The 16,443-nt window shown below is 37.1% G+C and overlaps 1 protein-coding gene across 1 annotated transcript; it reads left to right on the top strand.

Moving 5' to 3' along the window:
- Nucleotides 1–3,262: 3,262 nt before the first annotated feature.
- Nucleotides 3,263–12,037, top strand: LOC147073126 (glutathione S-transferase 1-1-like). The gene is made up of 5 exons (XM_085945257.1): nt 3,263–3,425; nt 7,667–7,725; nt 8,776–8,917; nt 10,443–10,607; nt 11,846–12,037. Exons 1-5 carry the CDS (start codon nt 3,285–3,287, stop codon nt 11,996–11,998), a joined length of 660 nt encoding a protein of 219 aa, XP_085801383.1. The 5' UTR covers nt 3,263–3,284; the 3' UTR covers nt 11,999–12,037.
- Nucleotides 12,038–16,443: the final 4,406 nt, after the last annotated feature.

Here is a 16,443-nt window from a genome sequence, read left to right as displayed (position 1 = left end):
CCATAGCAAAACATCTCACACATCTGTAAACCTTTTATCTTACTCTAGCACGTGTCGCAGAGATTATAAGGGTGCCGAATACTTTCTCACTCGCACTTATGCATCGTTTTTGTTCAGGCCTTGCTGTGTTTAATATTATGATGCATGACGCGCACTATCACGTGAAGTCACAGTAAGCTGCCGCTACGGGAAAAAAGTGTGTAATGTCGTAGCCCGGCTTATAATTATTATTGTTATCATTTACATAAGAACAATAGATATTATATCAAATCAAAGCAATATTAAATTAAACCCCACATAAAAATAATAAATACTTTACATAAATGGTTACATGTAATTTGTAGGTATTACATTTCATCGTAGCACAGTTCACCGTGAGCTTTCTTATTGGAAATAGATGACAAATTTACGCGTTGTTTGTGGAGCAATGCAGACAATAATATTCCAATTTTATTAGATTCAATAATATCTATAAAAATTAATTTGATATTGATTGGTTTTAAATATATTATGATATTAACACTATCATTATTGTTATCAGATATTAAATTTGATATTATGTTCGATTTGATGTTTTACCGAACCTAACCTAACCTAACAAATAATCCAGTACATCGGCTATTTTCATAATTTGTTTGCCGCTGGCTTCAGGTAAATTTTATCTCAGTACTATACGACCCAAAGAGGTTGGACGGTCTTTAATATACGACCATATTTATTTCCGATACAACATTTCACGGTGAAGCATACCTACAAATTTCCGGACACGAACATAAATAAATAATACATGTAATTTGTAAAATAAACGGGTTTTCAGACAAGATATATTTTTCTGCTGTATTTTTAGATGTTATGTTGGTACCCAAAAACTAATTTATTTTATATTTTACAGTTTTAATAAAAAAATAAGAAAGTCGGCCGTTTGAATTCTGTTCCTTTTGCATATAGAGTTATTATTTTGAGTCACTTTAATAAATAATTTATTCATATTAAAGGTAGGAAACTAAAACTTGGTACTATTTGGCTTTTAGCCACTTTTATAACGAAACATTAGTAGTATATTATATTGACTCAGGTAACACGAAATCAATTTTAGGGTAGCTCGGTTCCAAACTTTGGTTCTTCCGTAATCTTGTCTGGCCTGCCTATTAATTATTCTAGAATAAGAACTGACGCACCAAATTGTAGGTAATTAAATAAATAGAGAATTATAATATATTTTAGAATTGAACTTACCTACTGTTTAAAATCACGATAATAATTTATTAAAAACCCTAATTCAGATATTTACACAAAAACTTATTTTTAAAACGACTTTGTTGCGTAAATAGTGCAGAAACAAAACTGAAAAATCGTGTCACAGGACAAGCAGGGGTAAGTATATATTTTAGAAGCGCTTAAGATCCACACTAGACAGACTGTGGTCTATTCTAGTGTAGACTAGTAGAAGTGTAGAGACAATGGTGGTAATCATCCAATAATCCTTGCTATGTAAAAGTCACCAGCGTGAGCGCCGCCAATAATTATAGATAAGAAAGACTTTATATAGAGATTTATACGATAACTATTTAAAATAACTGAACATGTGGGTCTATTCTATACTTATCGACTGCTAAAGTGATAAAGTGATAAATATTATCAAACTTAGGGTAAGTTTGTATGAAAGTATTAGCACTTATTGTAGCAATAACAATACGTTGGTTATAATTGTTGCAATAAGTGCTATATTTTAACAGCAGCAAGAGAGGTGCTGTTAAAATATAGCACTTATTGCAATAATACAACCAACTTATTGCAATTGTTACAAAAAGTGCTAATACTTTGATACAAACCTACCCTAAGTTTGACAATATTTATCACTTTAGTGGTCGATAAGTATAGAATAGACCCAATGGTGTATTTATCGTGTTAAATTTTAATTGTCGCGTGTTACTGCGAATAACTCCGTCTAGTATGCAGTGTTTGTCACCGCCCTGTTTTATATTATGTTCTTCTTACGAACGTTTTCGGGAGTTCGTTCTTCCGTATGTCTGCAGCCTTACAGTGCCATCCCCTAGCAGAGGTCGGTCACCATCAGGGTGATTTCAGGTTTATCATTTCGCCGTATTATCGGTTCGCCGTATCACACTAATTCACCGTGAAAGTATCGGAAATATATGGCCGTATATTAAAGACCGTCCAACCTCTTTGGGTCGTATAGTACAGACATATTATAATGTATGTCTAAACAAAACACGGTTTTTGTCAGTTTACACATTACAGAATGCCAGCAGCAAACACATTTTGAAAATAGCTGATATGTTGGATTATTAATCGTTAGGTTGGTTAGGTTTTCATTCTTGAATTCATGTATTTTGCCAAAATCAGCTATGACAATTGAATTAATGTTCATATTGAATCTAAAAAATTGGAGACGATATAGTATACGGTCATCTCTTTCCGATAAGAAAGCTAACGGCGAGTTGTGCCTCGGTGAAATGTTTTACGTACAATTATTTACATGTAACCTTATTTTCTACCCGGAACAGTTCACGAAATACGGCGACGTCCTCTGCTACGCCTATCGTTGATCTTTCCTCGGATGACAAATTAGGAGATGATGTACTTTTTTGTCCTATCATAATGTGGCCGTGGTACTGTAGTTTTCTAGTATTGATACTTCTAAGAACTTCTCGGTCCTTTTCCATTCAATTGATAACTAATTCAACATTTGTCACTGGATCAGTCCAAAGAATTTTGAGGATGCGTCTATATAGCCACATTTCGAAAGCATTAACCCGCCGTAACATCTCTTGGTGTTGCGTTCATACTTGCATACCATAGAAAAGAATTTATTACAACGAACCATACGCAGCGCTCGAAATGGAAAATTTTGCGAACCGGAGCGCTCGATAATTTTATGAAAATATTAACGTTGTTATCTAATTGTATATGTATTTTATAAAAATAAGTCTGTTAGATTTTTTATTAAATGACATGTCTAGTTCAGGCGGTCAAATTAATATTTCCACGACACGGAGCGATAATTTTGGAGATTTTATGAACCGGAACGGCGCTCCGGTGCGTTCCGGTCAATTTCGAGCCCTGACCATACGCAGTCTGAGACCTAGGTTAAGGTCTCATTTTGAGAAAGACACCGTTTGCGACCTCAATTAATATTATATTATGTTAGATCTTCTTATTTCAAGATTAAATACAGCACGATCAGCTCAATGTAATACGGATTATAGTCTAATTCATTATTTATTTTTATTGCCAGGAACGCAGAAGCGAAATTAGCCAGTATGCCGATCGACATGCATTACGTGCCACATTCGGCGCCTTGCAGAGCCGTCATGATGACTGCAAAAGCCGTCGGAGTGGATCTCAACATGAAGATATGTGACATCACAAATCCTGACAGCCTGACACCTGAGTTCCTCAAGGTAAAAAAGATATTCGTCGATTTATAAACGTTCACAAGCTGATTTTTCGAATTGAATCTGCGGGAACCATTAACATTCTGTGGGTCATGTCATCCTTCTAAAACACTCCCATATTATGTTCAAAAGTGCCGTTCTCTGTTTTGTTATGCCTACGACACGGCTTTGCTTTAGCTGATCATCATTTTTTGGCATATCCGTTTTCTTACGCACTCCTGCGGGTCTATTCTATACAAAAGGCTGCTTTCGTCCGCTAAAACCGCTAACTTGGGTATGTTTGTATCAAATTATTAACACGTATTGTAACAATTATAATTAGCCGGTATTAATTGTTGCAATAAATGATATATTTTAACGGCATGCCCCCTGCCTGTGTTAAAATTTAGAGCATGACCGATAGAGAGAGAGGGAGAGAGAGACAGTTTCGACTGATTAACTGATTACAATACAATTACAATTATAATATTTCAATATAAAATGTATGTAACAAATACTAACACATTATCACGTTAGCACGTTAGCGGTCAATCGTCGCCTTTTGTATAGAATAGACCCGCAGGTCCTGGATTGTTGGGCCATGCTGTAAAGCTGTCCGCCGACACAAACCACCAATCGCTACGTTTAGTTTGTTGATTTACCTTTCTGTCGCTTATGAACATTTTTCAAAAATTGCAAGCTTCATATTTTTACGCTAGATACCTCTGGCATTCAACGGAACATCTCAGAAACATACATTTAAATATATCTTTGAAAAAATATTGGTAAGGAGTATCCCGCACCAGCTATTGGATTCCGACAAACGATTATTAATTATCTCATAGGTATTGACATCGAATCATATAATATATTCAATAACGCATGCTACATATCTACTTACTTATATCATCATCATCATCATCAGCCGGGGTCAATCCACTGCTGGAAGAAGGCCTCCCTAAGCTTCTTCCAACCGGCACTTGAGCGTGCAGCCACGGACGCCTTGGGCAGAATCCTTAATTGGGGGTTGCTGAACAAGCTGACCTTTGCCCCGAGCAAAACGGAAGCTGTCCTCCTCAGGGGTAGTTCTCGGGTCAACATAACTCGACGGCCGCCCACGGTTCGTTTTGGCCAGACCTCAGTGCGTTTCTCCGAAAGGGTTACGTATCTGGGAGTAATTCTTGATGACAAGCTGTCTTTCGTTCACCACGCCAAGACGGCCGTCTCTAAGGCCAATTCGGCCTATCAGAGAATGGCCCGAATGGCGGGCAGCAATTGGGGACTTAAGCCTAGAGCCCTTAAGGTTGCATACGGCGCAATTTTCATGGGAATTGCCGGTTACGCCTCCAGCATTTGGCATTCTCGAGTAAACTCCTTAACTCTCGTGAGACGCGCACTATTAAGCGGGCAGCGACTTGCGCTGATCTCGCTTACCAAAGCCTACCGCACAACTTCTACTGACGCGCTTGCCGTACTCGCGGGGGTGCTACCCCTCGATCTGCACGTCCAAGTCAGAGGATCGATCACCCTCCTCTTGAGGGGGATCAGCACAATACTCGCCGGTGTCCATCTGACACCACCGCAGAGATCCGAGGACGTTCCTTACAGGAAGATTGTAAGTGACATTGTGTACAAGACCGCATTTGCGGCATGGCAGGCGAGGTGGACCGCCTCCCCCAAGGGGCGGCACACTTACCGTTTTTTTCCAGACGTATTCTGCAGGCACCAAACTAGAAGACTCCAACCTTCGCACTGGATTAGCCAGTTCCTCACCGGCCATGGCAACTTCGCCGCCAGACTCCACGAATTTGGCTTGATAGTAGATGGGCCGGGTTGTACCTGCGGGCATGACCACCAAGATGTTGAACACATCCTCTGGGATTGCCCGCTTATGGAATTCGAACGAGCGGAGCTGTTTGCCAGGGTCCGTCCTCACACGGGCCCAATTGGTCATGGAGATCTGGTAGCAACCGAGGCCAACTTTGCGGCATTTGAGAAATTTGCAGCGTCGTATGGGGAGCGGGATAGTCCCGACTCTTCTGTAGACTCATCCATTTCAATTCGTGACACTCAGTATGCGGGTACACAAAGCGCTTAACGTCAGCGGACAGCAGAGCCAGTCCAAAAACAAACATTTTCTTTCTTAACTTTCTTCTTTCAGCACTACGGTGCATGGTTGCAGCATCAGTCCCGTGCGGCTCCGTCTCGGGACGGAATGAGCACTTAAAATCACTTCTTTCAGACACGTTTAAAGCGTCATAGAAAGCGGCCGTGCATATCCACGGTTGTGCATATATGGCGGGTGGTGGTGGGCACTTTAACGTAACTCTCTCGATCCTGTGTCGTTCGCTGCCACGTATTTCCGCCGAACTTTACCAGTTCGTCAATCCAGCGGCTTTTAGGGCAACCCTGTGGCCGTTTTGTGCCCCTTGGGTACCACTGGATGACGGCATTTGTCCAGCGGCCGTAATTTCGGAGAGAAATGTGCCCCGCCCGTCTCCATTTCAGCTGTTTGGCAACGTCTTTTACATCACGTACTCCTATCTGCTTCCTAACCCATTCGTTTCTCTTACGGTCCTTTCGCGTTATGCACACCATACACCTCTCCATGCCTCGCTGTGAGACTCTTAGCCTTTGGACATCTCTCGTGTTGAGGGTCCACGTCTCGCAGCCACGTGAGCACGGGTAGCACACATTGGTCGAACACCCTACGCTTAAGACACAATGGTAGGTCACTTTTGAAGAGACTATTCAGACGTCCGAAAGCACTCCATCCCAGCTTTCTTCTTCGAGCAATTTCATTGTGCATGCTTCCGTCTATGGACACTTGCTGTCCGAGATCGACGTAGCTGCTGACTTGCTCGAGTTGGGTGCCACAGATAATCGCAGGGTCCGAAAAACAGTTCCTCATCACTTTTGTCTTTGAGACGTTTATCTTTAGGCCGACCGTTTGACTTACTTATATATCGTGAGTTTATCACAACAGTGACGTCCCTAAACAAAATGCCGCTCCTAGGCAGCGCCAAAATCCCACTCCATCTTTATACAGTATTTTTTATCATCCTTGCATGACTTCAATATCTAATAAAATGTGTTGTATGGATATGTATATATTATTAACAAAATTTACACCATTAAATCTAATTAAAATGACATCTCCACTTCAATAGACAGTATTGCGGGTCTACAGTTTCAGATACATTTAAAAATACTACTGACAACTTTCATAACTCGCAAGCGACTGGTAAAAATATTTTGATAAATTAATTAGGTAAGTATGTACCTACTATAATTCAAATATAATCCGCAAATCTGCACGTGTCATTGCTGGTCATCAAGGACGTGACGTCCAAGTACAACGGAAGTAAATTAGATATCATAACCCCGACAAAAAATTACAGTCCCGTTAACCTTTTATGTTAATTAATACATTTTGTTTCCAACCGGTAAGCTGAATTTTTTAATTGAAAGATATGAGTTAATGTACCTACTTCTATATACTTTCCCGTCCTTCGAGTAACTGCCGCCCCCAAGCGACGCTGAATCTGCCTACCCCCACGGGACGTCACTGTATCACAAAATTAACCTTGGATGACATTTTGTAAAGACTCAAACCCGGCTTTATTACATACAAAATTACGCGAAACTTTCAAATGTGGCTTATTCCATGATCATTTAGTTTCAAAAACGCCTCGTTTCACGTTAGCCAGTAGAAGTTCAGCTTTTCGATCATGTGACTAACATTTGAGAACATTTGATTGGTATATCATTCGTTGCATACTTGCATAGGCGGTTAATAATTCAGATTGCAGAAACGGCTCAATCCAACTTTCGCTTTAAGCCCCCGGGTTGATACAAACATTAAATTCTTTATTAATATTTAATTCAATAAGTTTCCCTGTGTTTTCTATTTTAAATGTACTACAAATGAACTAAGAAATCAAAAAAATTAGTCTTTTAATAGTCTGGAGAACAGTTTATTGCATTTTGCCGCGAATTATGTTTTTGTGAATGAGCCGTGTTTGCAATTAGTAGCCTCGTTTAGTGAATCCTCGATTTTGCGTTCTCCGGAATTCATGTTTTCCCGCTATTTACGCGTAGTTTCTGCAATCTCGCCTTATTTTATATCCCGGTTTTACGCTTTTATAGTTCCCGCATTTTTCGTCTGAAATACATATTCAAAATTCAATTGAAATCAAAAATAAATTGATTTATTAAATTCATTTAACCACTATCTGTTTATTATAGAATTGCGTTATTTTTTTCAGATGAATCCTCAACATACTGTACCAACAATGAATGATAAAGGGTTGGTGATTTGGGAGAGGTAAACCATTAATTTTAATTTATTATCATTTAAATGCAAAATGTAATGTGGAGGTTGCTGTAACATAAGGGAGTTTTGTGGTATTTTAGCCAAAATGAGATGAAGTTGGATTGTTTAGAAGTTTTATTTTTGGCCAAAAGTTATTCAGAGACAAAGTTTTCACTGCGATAATAAGTGTCATAACTAAGGAATCCAATCCCGAGCCAAAATTCTGATCCCGGGATTTCGGGATTACAATTTGACAATCCCGGGATCCCGGAATTGGCATTTTTTCCATAGTTAATATAAAATTTTAATATTTACAAATAACATTGATAAAATCGGTCAAATATAAGTCTAGTATAATTTATACTATTTAAGACATTTATTGTTAATATTGTGTACGTACAATCTTGGAAATACATAAGTTTAATGGAGTAAATAATATTGTAATATAAATAATAATGTGAATTTAATTTGAGATTGCTGTTTCTGATAGTAAAGACTTAATGAATGGGTTAGCGATATTTAAAATAGTAAAGAAAATCATGGTGTATGGTCTTTCCGCTTCATAAATCTAATTAGTCAGCCAAATATGAAACTGGCGTAAAACGTATGAGATCATGGTGGAATTACTTTGTTAAAAGTGCGAAGCATTGTTTTTTTCCAATCTTTCTCATTTTTATTAATTTATGTGAAAAAATAAAATGAATTGGCAACTTACACATGGGTATAAATCAAACTTCATTCAAACTCAGTTTATTTCTAATGTAGTGATTTGTTATTAAAAGTATTTTTTCTGTTATATTTTCGTTTTTATTTTATTTTCCATAAAAATTTATAAAAAAATCAATCCCGAAAGTTTCGGGATTATTTTTACCAATCCCGGGATTCATAGGTATCGAAAATAGCTCGGGATCCCGGGATTGGAGTCCTTAGTCATAGCTACCAATGGTTTCATAGTAACCTTATATGTGTACCCAATGTTATATTACATTCAAAAAGAATATTCTGTAATAATTAGTATATAATATGTAATATATTAAAATGTATTTTGAATTAACATTCTAGTCGTCCCATCATGGCATATCTGGTGGACGCTTACGGAAAAAACGACTCCCTCTATCCAAGATGCCCTAAACAACGAGTTATGGTGGATCAGAGGTTGTATTTTGACATGGGAACGGTCTACCAAAGATTGGCTGCGTATTATGTAAGCTATATTTTTAACTGTACATTTTAAATATTCCTGTTGTGTATTTCAGCGCTGAATGCAGGGTATGACAGGTAACACAAGCCAAGGAGAATTTTTTACCGTAGCATAGTAGCCATGCGCGTAAAATGCCTTTGTAATAACGCTAAGGGTGCTGGAGGGTCGGCCACGGCGACAGAGCCCTTGAGGTTGTGACACAAGGGTACGGAGCGTCGCACTCTCTGGTGGCATGCCAATGGGATTTTCCCGCATGGGATTTTCCATATATTGAGTGAGACGAAAGCGAAAAGCTCTCAGAAGGTCTAGTCTCATCAACATTTGATCGTAAAATTATAATCTGACAAAAAATAACGCACGCTTTAGTACTACTTCTCAAACTGGGGGGCCCTTGAGCTCCTGCCAGGGAGCCGCGAAATATTTCAGTAGTTGATAAAAAAAAAATCATAAAAACGTGATCACTGGACGTAAATATTTGCCAAACTTAGATGATTAGATGATGACCAAAGTACAAATTGGATACGAACACCATTTGTTAAAACCTTAAAATATGATTATATAATGTAGGCATCTCAAGAAGAATTGATTGGTATTGGATCAGATAATTCCTTTGATATCGAATTTAATTAGAGAAGTCTTGCAGAATTTTGGATAAGGCGACAGCAAGAATATCCGTCAATCACAAAAGCAACATTGTTAATCATAATTCGACCATGTCCGATCCTATTAGGATCATATGGGCCTCCACAGAGTAGAGGTTTGTATTAACAGATTTTTTTTACGAGAAATGGATGTCAGCCACTTGCTAAACCTATTAGGCCCATACCCTGACTCACACACAAATTGAAAAACAATATGTGTACTTGCCAGACCCAGGATTCGAACCTGGGACCCTCGACACTATAGACCGGCGCTTAAGCCACGCGGCTATCGTGGGTGCCTACCTATGCGAAACAGCATTTTTATCATTACTGGTAATAAAAAATAAACACAGGTAGTGTTTTTCAAAGGAGACAGGAGCAAACCCTGCGAATTAGCATTTCAAACATTGCACCGGATATTGATGTATCATGTAAAAATATGCAATCACAGCCCTCTCATTGAATGTTTTTTATTTTTTTAATGAAAATGTACCTATAATAATAATTAATGGTAGATAAAGTAGAGTTGGTCACTAAAGACTAAAACATTTGGGGAGGGGAGCCTTTTTTTTCTAATTTCGCGGGCCGTGGTATGAAAAAGTTTGAGAAGCAGTACTCTAGTGTAGGCCAAGTAGACATGGAAGATTGCTTCTGTGACAACCTTGGCATAAATCTGAATGGTGTTTAACGTGTGCTTCGTTTTGAGCAGAAGTAGAGAAGTAGAAGAAGAGAAATACGCAAATATAGCCTATATGTGAGACATAGCCTTTTTAGATTTTTTGTGTAATTCTTACACATAATATACCACTCTATCTATGATACACATATGATAGACTATGTATAGTTATTTTTTGTATGAATTAATGTTGTTTTAATTTGTTTTTCAGTATCCAGTGATGCTCAAAGGGGCTCCACTGGACCCCGAAAAGTTCAAAGCCGTCATCGAAGCCATCGAGTGGCTGGACACTTTGCTGACAGGGAAAAAGTTCGTAGCTGGAGACCATCTGACCATTGCCGATATAAGCTTAGCAGTTTCCTTGTCAAATATGGAGGTTTGTTTATTGTAATGTAAACAATATAATATTATTATACAGTGATAAAAAATTAACATATATTATATTATTTAATATACAGTTTAAAATACTAGGATGTATTATAATAATAATCTACTCTATATAATAATAATCTACTCTATATAATAATATGTCCGACATCACGTTGGGGTCACCAATTTGGGGGTTGAACTTCTGATCACGTCGGGGTCACCACTTTGGGGGTTGAAGGATGATGATGAAGTCGAAGATGCATGCAGGAGCGAGTTTTATTAGCAGCGTAATGGTTGGTACAATAGATGTTACAGCTATTCAGATTACAATGACAAACTTATGATGGTACGGAGCCGAGGTCCGCACCTCGGTACAATCAGATGTTGAGCGAAGCGATATAGAGACTTCGATGGTAACAGACTGAAAGCGTATCTTTGAGTGACCTTTGATAAATCATTCTTCGTTATTTATACAGTCAAAAGTAATACATGCCTGTGAATGCTATATATTATTACAGCCATAATATAATATGAGACTATGGGAATTGATATTCGACTACTTTTCCATTGCGATAGCGTATTTCATATCGCCATTCAATCTGCTGATACAGATAAAAGTTGTTTACTGGAATATGATTCGCTGGGAATACATTATTGCGGTCGAATAATTTGATACATTACAAATAGATATTTGATCGCTAATATACTGACAGCTACATATGTTAAAATCTGCAACATTTTTTCATTAAGTTTTCCTGTCACGTTCAATTTTCACTTACTTTCCGTATATCCAGTGACTTGAAATTCGGTACACATATTTTAATGCAATGACAATACATTATATTAACATTTGGGGGCGGTCCAGTACTGGAAACATGGGGTCTCTATTCAAAGTCACTCGTAAAATTAACATTTTTTTTTGTAAATGATGATATCAATCAAAAACTTTCACTAACAGAACTTCAGATAGAAACTGAAAAAATGGGTCGTCGATGTAGTGTTTGAGATCTACATTGCATTATTATCGTCCATTTTACACGTGTTTCAAAAGAAGGTCTTTCTCGACTGCTTGCTTCGGTAGCTAAGCATGGTGGAACCACACTAATAAACTATAATATCTACTGCTTAAAACCAGTGAAAGCTTTTGATTGACTGATTTAAATTTAGAATTTAAGTCATTTCCACAGGAGATCAGATTGGTAAATAGTTTATAATTAAAAATAAAAAGATATTTTAACTTTCCAGGCATTCGATTTTGACGTGAGTCCATATCCAAACGTTGCAGCGTGGTTCGCGAGGACGAAGAAAGCCCTGGCCCCATACGGATACGAAGAGATCAACCAAGTTGGAGCCAACATGATTGGAGGCGCGTTCAAGAAATCCCTGGAAGCTCAATAATTCACATATTCCTCAATATTAGTGTTATTTTATCAAAAAAATTAATTATCGGTGTGCAAAAATGTGTTCGTACTGTTAAAATGCTTCAAATACACTCTATGACGATTCGTCACATATATGTCGAAAAACCCGTTTCTTATGTTGGCGTCCTGCGTCATAGGGTGTCACAGAATGTAAATACGATGTCATAGCTGTCATACAATATGTATGTATAAATGTCGGAATGGCATAGATTTGATCATAGACACTAAATCGCTCTTGGCATATATGTGCCCGATCGTCATATAGTCTATTTGAACCTAAAGTTATGCCTATTGGAGTTTGTCTATGATTAATTGTCACGTAAACTAATGGATATTAGCAATAGATAATGACATTTTGTTTCACATGAAAAGGATTCTATCATTACTAATGTCTCGGGTAACTTAGTATTTTAAGAAGTTAATTCTTCTACGAATGCATCTGGTTTCTGAGTAACTCGAACATATTATATAATATTTGAGACTTTCACGGTTGTTTTTAAATGTAATACATTCTTGGATTTCCACCGCGTGTACTTCTTCCTTCTTTCCTTGGCGTTTCGGGTAGGGATTGCAATACCGGTATTTCAAAACCGGTATTCAAGTATTACCAATACCGAAATACCGGTTTTAAAAATCCAAAAAAAACGGAATTTTCGGTATTAAGAAAGCACTCTCGTTCACGTTATTAAAAATGAACTATAATTTATGTGCTGCTAAAATGCAAATATATTGAGTAAATCCAACAGAGGTGAAAAAATAATAAAACAGATTTCATTTTTATACATGTATTTATTTAAGTAATTGTCGCGATGAATTCTTATCATAATATAATTTCGAAATAGAAAACATCCGTGACAAAAATTTTCAATTATTTAATAATAAATATTGATGACTGTACAAGCGTTGAATTTAAGAAACTTTTCCTGCAGCCGGACTTATTTGCACTTGGTGAACTTTTGAGGGCTTTAGATAAAATTGTTATCAATATATTCAAATTATTTGTAAAAAATCACTAGTTCTACAATTATGATCAATACATATTTTTAAATGTCAAATAATAAATGTAGGTATGTAAGTTTTTGCTATAAAATAATATTTTAAAAAGATTTTCATCGCTATATTTATTGATAAGCTACTACTTGTGTTTTTTTAATGTTTAAGAAATACCGGTATTCAATAAGAAATACCGAAAAACCGGTATTGAAATTTTGATTCGGTATTGCAATCCCTAGTTTCGGGCTCATTGCATGAACTTCTCGAAATTCTAGAACGGTAAAAAAGCGTGTGAGTGAACACGAGAGGGCATACCGACTTTAACATTACACGATGTAAGCAATTGCCGAGCACTCGATGGATACAGGACACAAATTTGACTTCGAAACCAAGGTACTGGATCGGAATAAGAGACATTTCTCAAGATTGCTAAAGGAGGCCATCGAAATCCATAGAAACCCTGAAAATATTAATAGGGATGATGGGTTACGGTTAAAAACGTCATGGTTTCCGGTACTGCCAGCAAAATCCAATATTCGATCCGGTATCTCTGGTCGTAACGATTGACACATTACTCTGAGCAACGTCTGCTATTAGTTTTTTGGTTTATAAGCAGCGCTCGAAATGAAATATTTTACGAACCGGAGCGGCCAATATTTTATGAAAATTTTAACATAGTTATCTAATTGCTTGTGTATTTTATAAAAACAAGTGTGCTATGCCGTGACCACATTGGCAACAAGTTGCTGGCAACCTCATTAAATTTCGATTAAAATAATTGTTGGTCAAACAAATTTTTATAATTATCGTGAAATTTAATGAGGTTACCAGTGTGGACAAACTTTTGGATTTTTATGTTAAATGGCAAATCTAGTAAAGTTCACTGTCAAATTAATATGTCTACGAGACGGAGCGATAGTTTTGCTGATTTTACGAACCGGAACGGCGCTCCGGTGCGTTCCGGTCCATTTCAAGCCCTGTTGATAAGGTGTTGATTAATTATATTTAGATCATTCTGTGGAATAGTTTATAACCTGAAACACTTGCCAACATAAATAATACAAAAACGTAGAATCAAAACATTTTTTTGAAGCCATTATGAGTACTGTCAGGTAAACGCCAGTTCAATTATTAATTATTATATTATTAGCATTGATTTTTAAATAATATCCAGCAGGTAATTTTTTGCGAGGGGAGGGAGTTGAGAAGTTCCGCTACTGATCATAAGTTAATATAGACTGTGTGTTACACGTTTTTAAAAACTTGTTAGCTATATTTTGTTGTTTAAAGTTTTTAAAAAATCCTTTGTCTTTACTGTCGCCGAGTTGGCAAACGCACATTTGTCCTGGAGTCCAATTAGTATTATTACTTTATAATCGATAAATACATAGTTATTTAAGTTGGAATTATTGATGTTATTACATGACTTGTGTATTAAAAGGTAATAAATTATTTACAAATGGTATATTGATTGGTTTGTATAATATTAGAGTAGTGGCACTGTGTTCAATATTTTGTCACAAATTTAATAATTAATTTATATTCTACATGGTGCATATAATATATTATTTTCCTTATTCACGTGAAGTAAAACAATATTGTAATATTATATTTGTTTGTCGAAAAGAGAGTTGAAAAATCAATAAAAAAATTATGGAAATGATCTTAAATTTTCTTTTAATGTTTCCCACAAACTTTCATCATAGTACCATGAGAGTAGGCAGGTAATGTATTGCATTGCTCAGGGGCAGCAAACTATAAATGGAAGGCGAATGAAGGAATGAATACGATCATTACAATTCTTGGATGCATTTGCGGTTTTCCGTGAAGAAAGTACCGACGTCTTAAACGTTTTAAAACATCGAAAGGGGGTCTCCATACTTGTCAGCGTATGACAACATAACTACTATTGTATTGTAATACCCATTTTAATACATATTGTAACGCGGTTTCTTGCACATAATATAACAATTTTACATGAGGTCTCCAAACCAACAACTCCACAGACCTCCACGTACCTAAAACCAACGCTGAGAGTAGGTTCCGTACAAATGGTTTAATAGCGCCAGTACACGTGCATCGATTTACTGGCGGCAATAGTGCTTATTTTAAACTATCGTGACAATAACTGTTTACACGTAAGAGTGCTGACTGTCTCTCCAATTCATTCTTTAAGAGTGAGCGAGACGCGATGTTGTCATTTTATGGTAGGTACTATTTCGTACTATTTGACAGGTAGTGAAAATCGTTCAACCTGAAAATTCGTTCGTAGTTCGTTTTTTTGCCGACAGGTTTGCCACTATCGTTCTACTGCGCAGGCGCAGAAAATTCAGAAGCTTCCAAACTTTTTTGATTAATGCATGCAATCTTGCCAACTGCAGGATAATACATCCATACATTTTATTAATGTCAACAGTACATCCATGCACGTGTAAACGGAGTATAACCCTCAGTGGACTATGTGTTTCTACTGCCATATCCTTCAAGATTTTTTTTTACAATTGCCTATTTAGTTTAAGGTTTTTGAGACTAAAAATGAAAGGGGACGCATTCTAGGCTTGCAAGGGCGGCACTTTGCCTAGGGACGTCGCTGGTCATTGATGACTACACTTCCGAAGCCCTACCAATTCCCTATAATATAGAATGTACAGATATTGCTAAGGTAATCCATCCACCTTGTATTTGTCATAAACGTAGTAGACTGTAGTAGATTAATGTAGGTACATAAACAATCACGCAAAATCATAACAACCGTACACAAATAATTAGGTAAAGCAAAAACAAAAGATCTGTCCACGTGTGGAGTAAGGCATAAAGTCCACTAAAGCGGACTTGCGGGGCGCTCGCGCATATTCTATGTGAACCATCGAAAATACAACGTAATCAAATACGCCAGCACACACTGGATTTGACGACGCATTGTGCCCGCGTGCCCCATGATTCATCGTTTTTTGGCTTCTCAGCGATACGAATTAACGAAAATACAACGTAGTCCATTCATTGAACACGGCAAGCAAAATCACGCACTTCGAAGCGTCGTCGATAGACGGACGAGAAGCCATTATTTAATAACAGTGAACCTATTGTTTAGTTTGCTGCATGTCCAATATTTCGCTGGTAGAATGATGTCATCGTGAATATTAATTACAAGCCCCGAGAAATAATACTTATAATATTTTTATTGCTTTGTTATGAGAGACGCTGATAATAATAATTATTTTGTGCTTCTTGGGCCCCTTATTACATAGGTGAAGGGTAATGCGCGGGTGGGAGGGGGCCTACTCGGTAGTGAGCGCACCGAGCGCTTTTTTGGTGGGCTTTATGCCTAAATGTGAAACTTTTTTTTTTCCATATAGGTACAATCATTATTTAGATTACAATATAAAACAGCATAAACAATAAAACGTAGAAATAAATCTCCTAAAAGCA

Source organism: Rhyacophila brunnea, unplaced genomic scaffold (genome assembly GCF_057557595.1).
Source record: "Rhyacophila brunnea isolate RB1 unplaced genomic scaffold, BYU_Rbru_1.0 scaffold_18, whole genome shotgun sequence".
In the NCBI taxonomy this organism is placed as follows: domain Eukaryota; kingdom Metazoa; phylum Arthropoda; class Insecta; order Trichoptera; family Rhyacophilidae; genus Rhyacophila; species Rhyacophila brunnea.
Note: the sequence above shows the minus strand (reverse complement) of the source record. Positions and strands in the feature narration are given on the sequence as shown.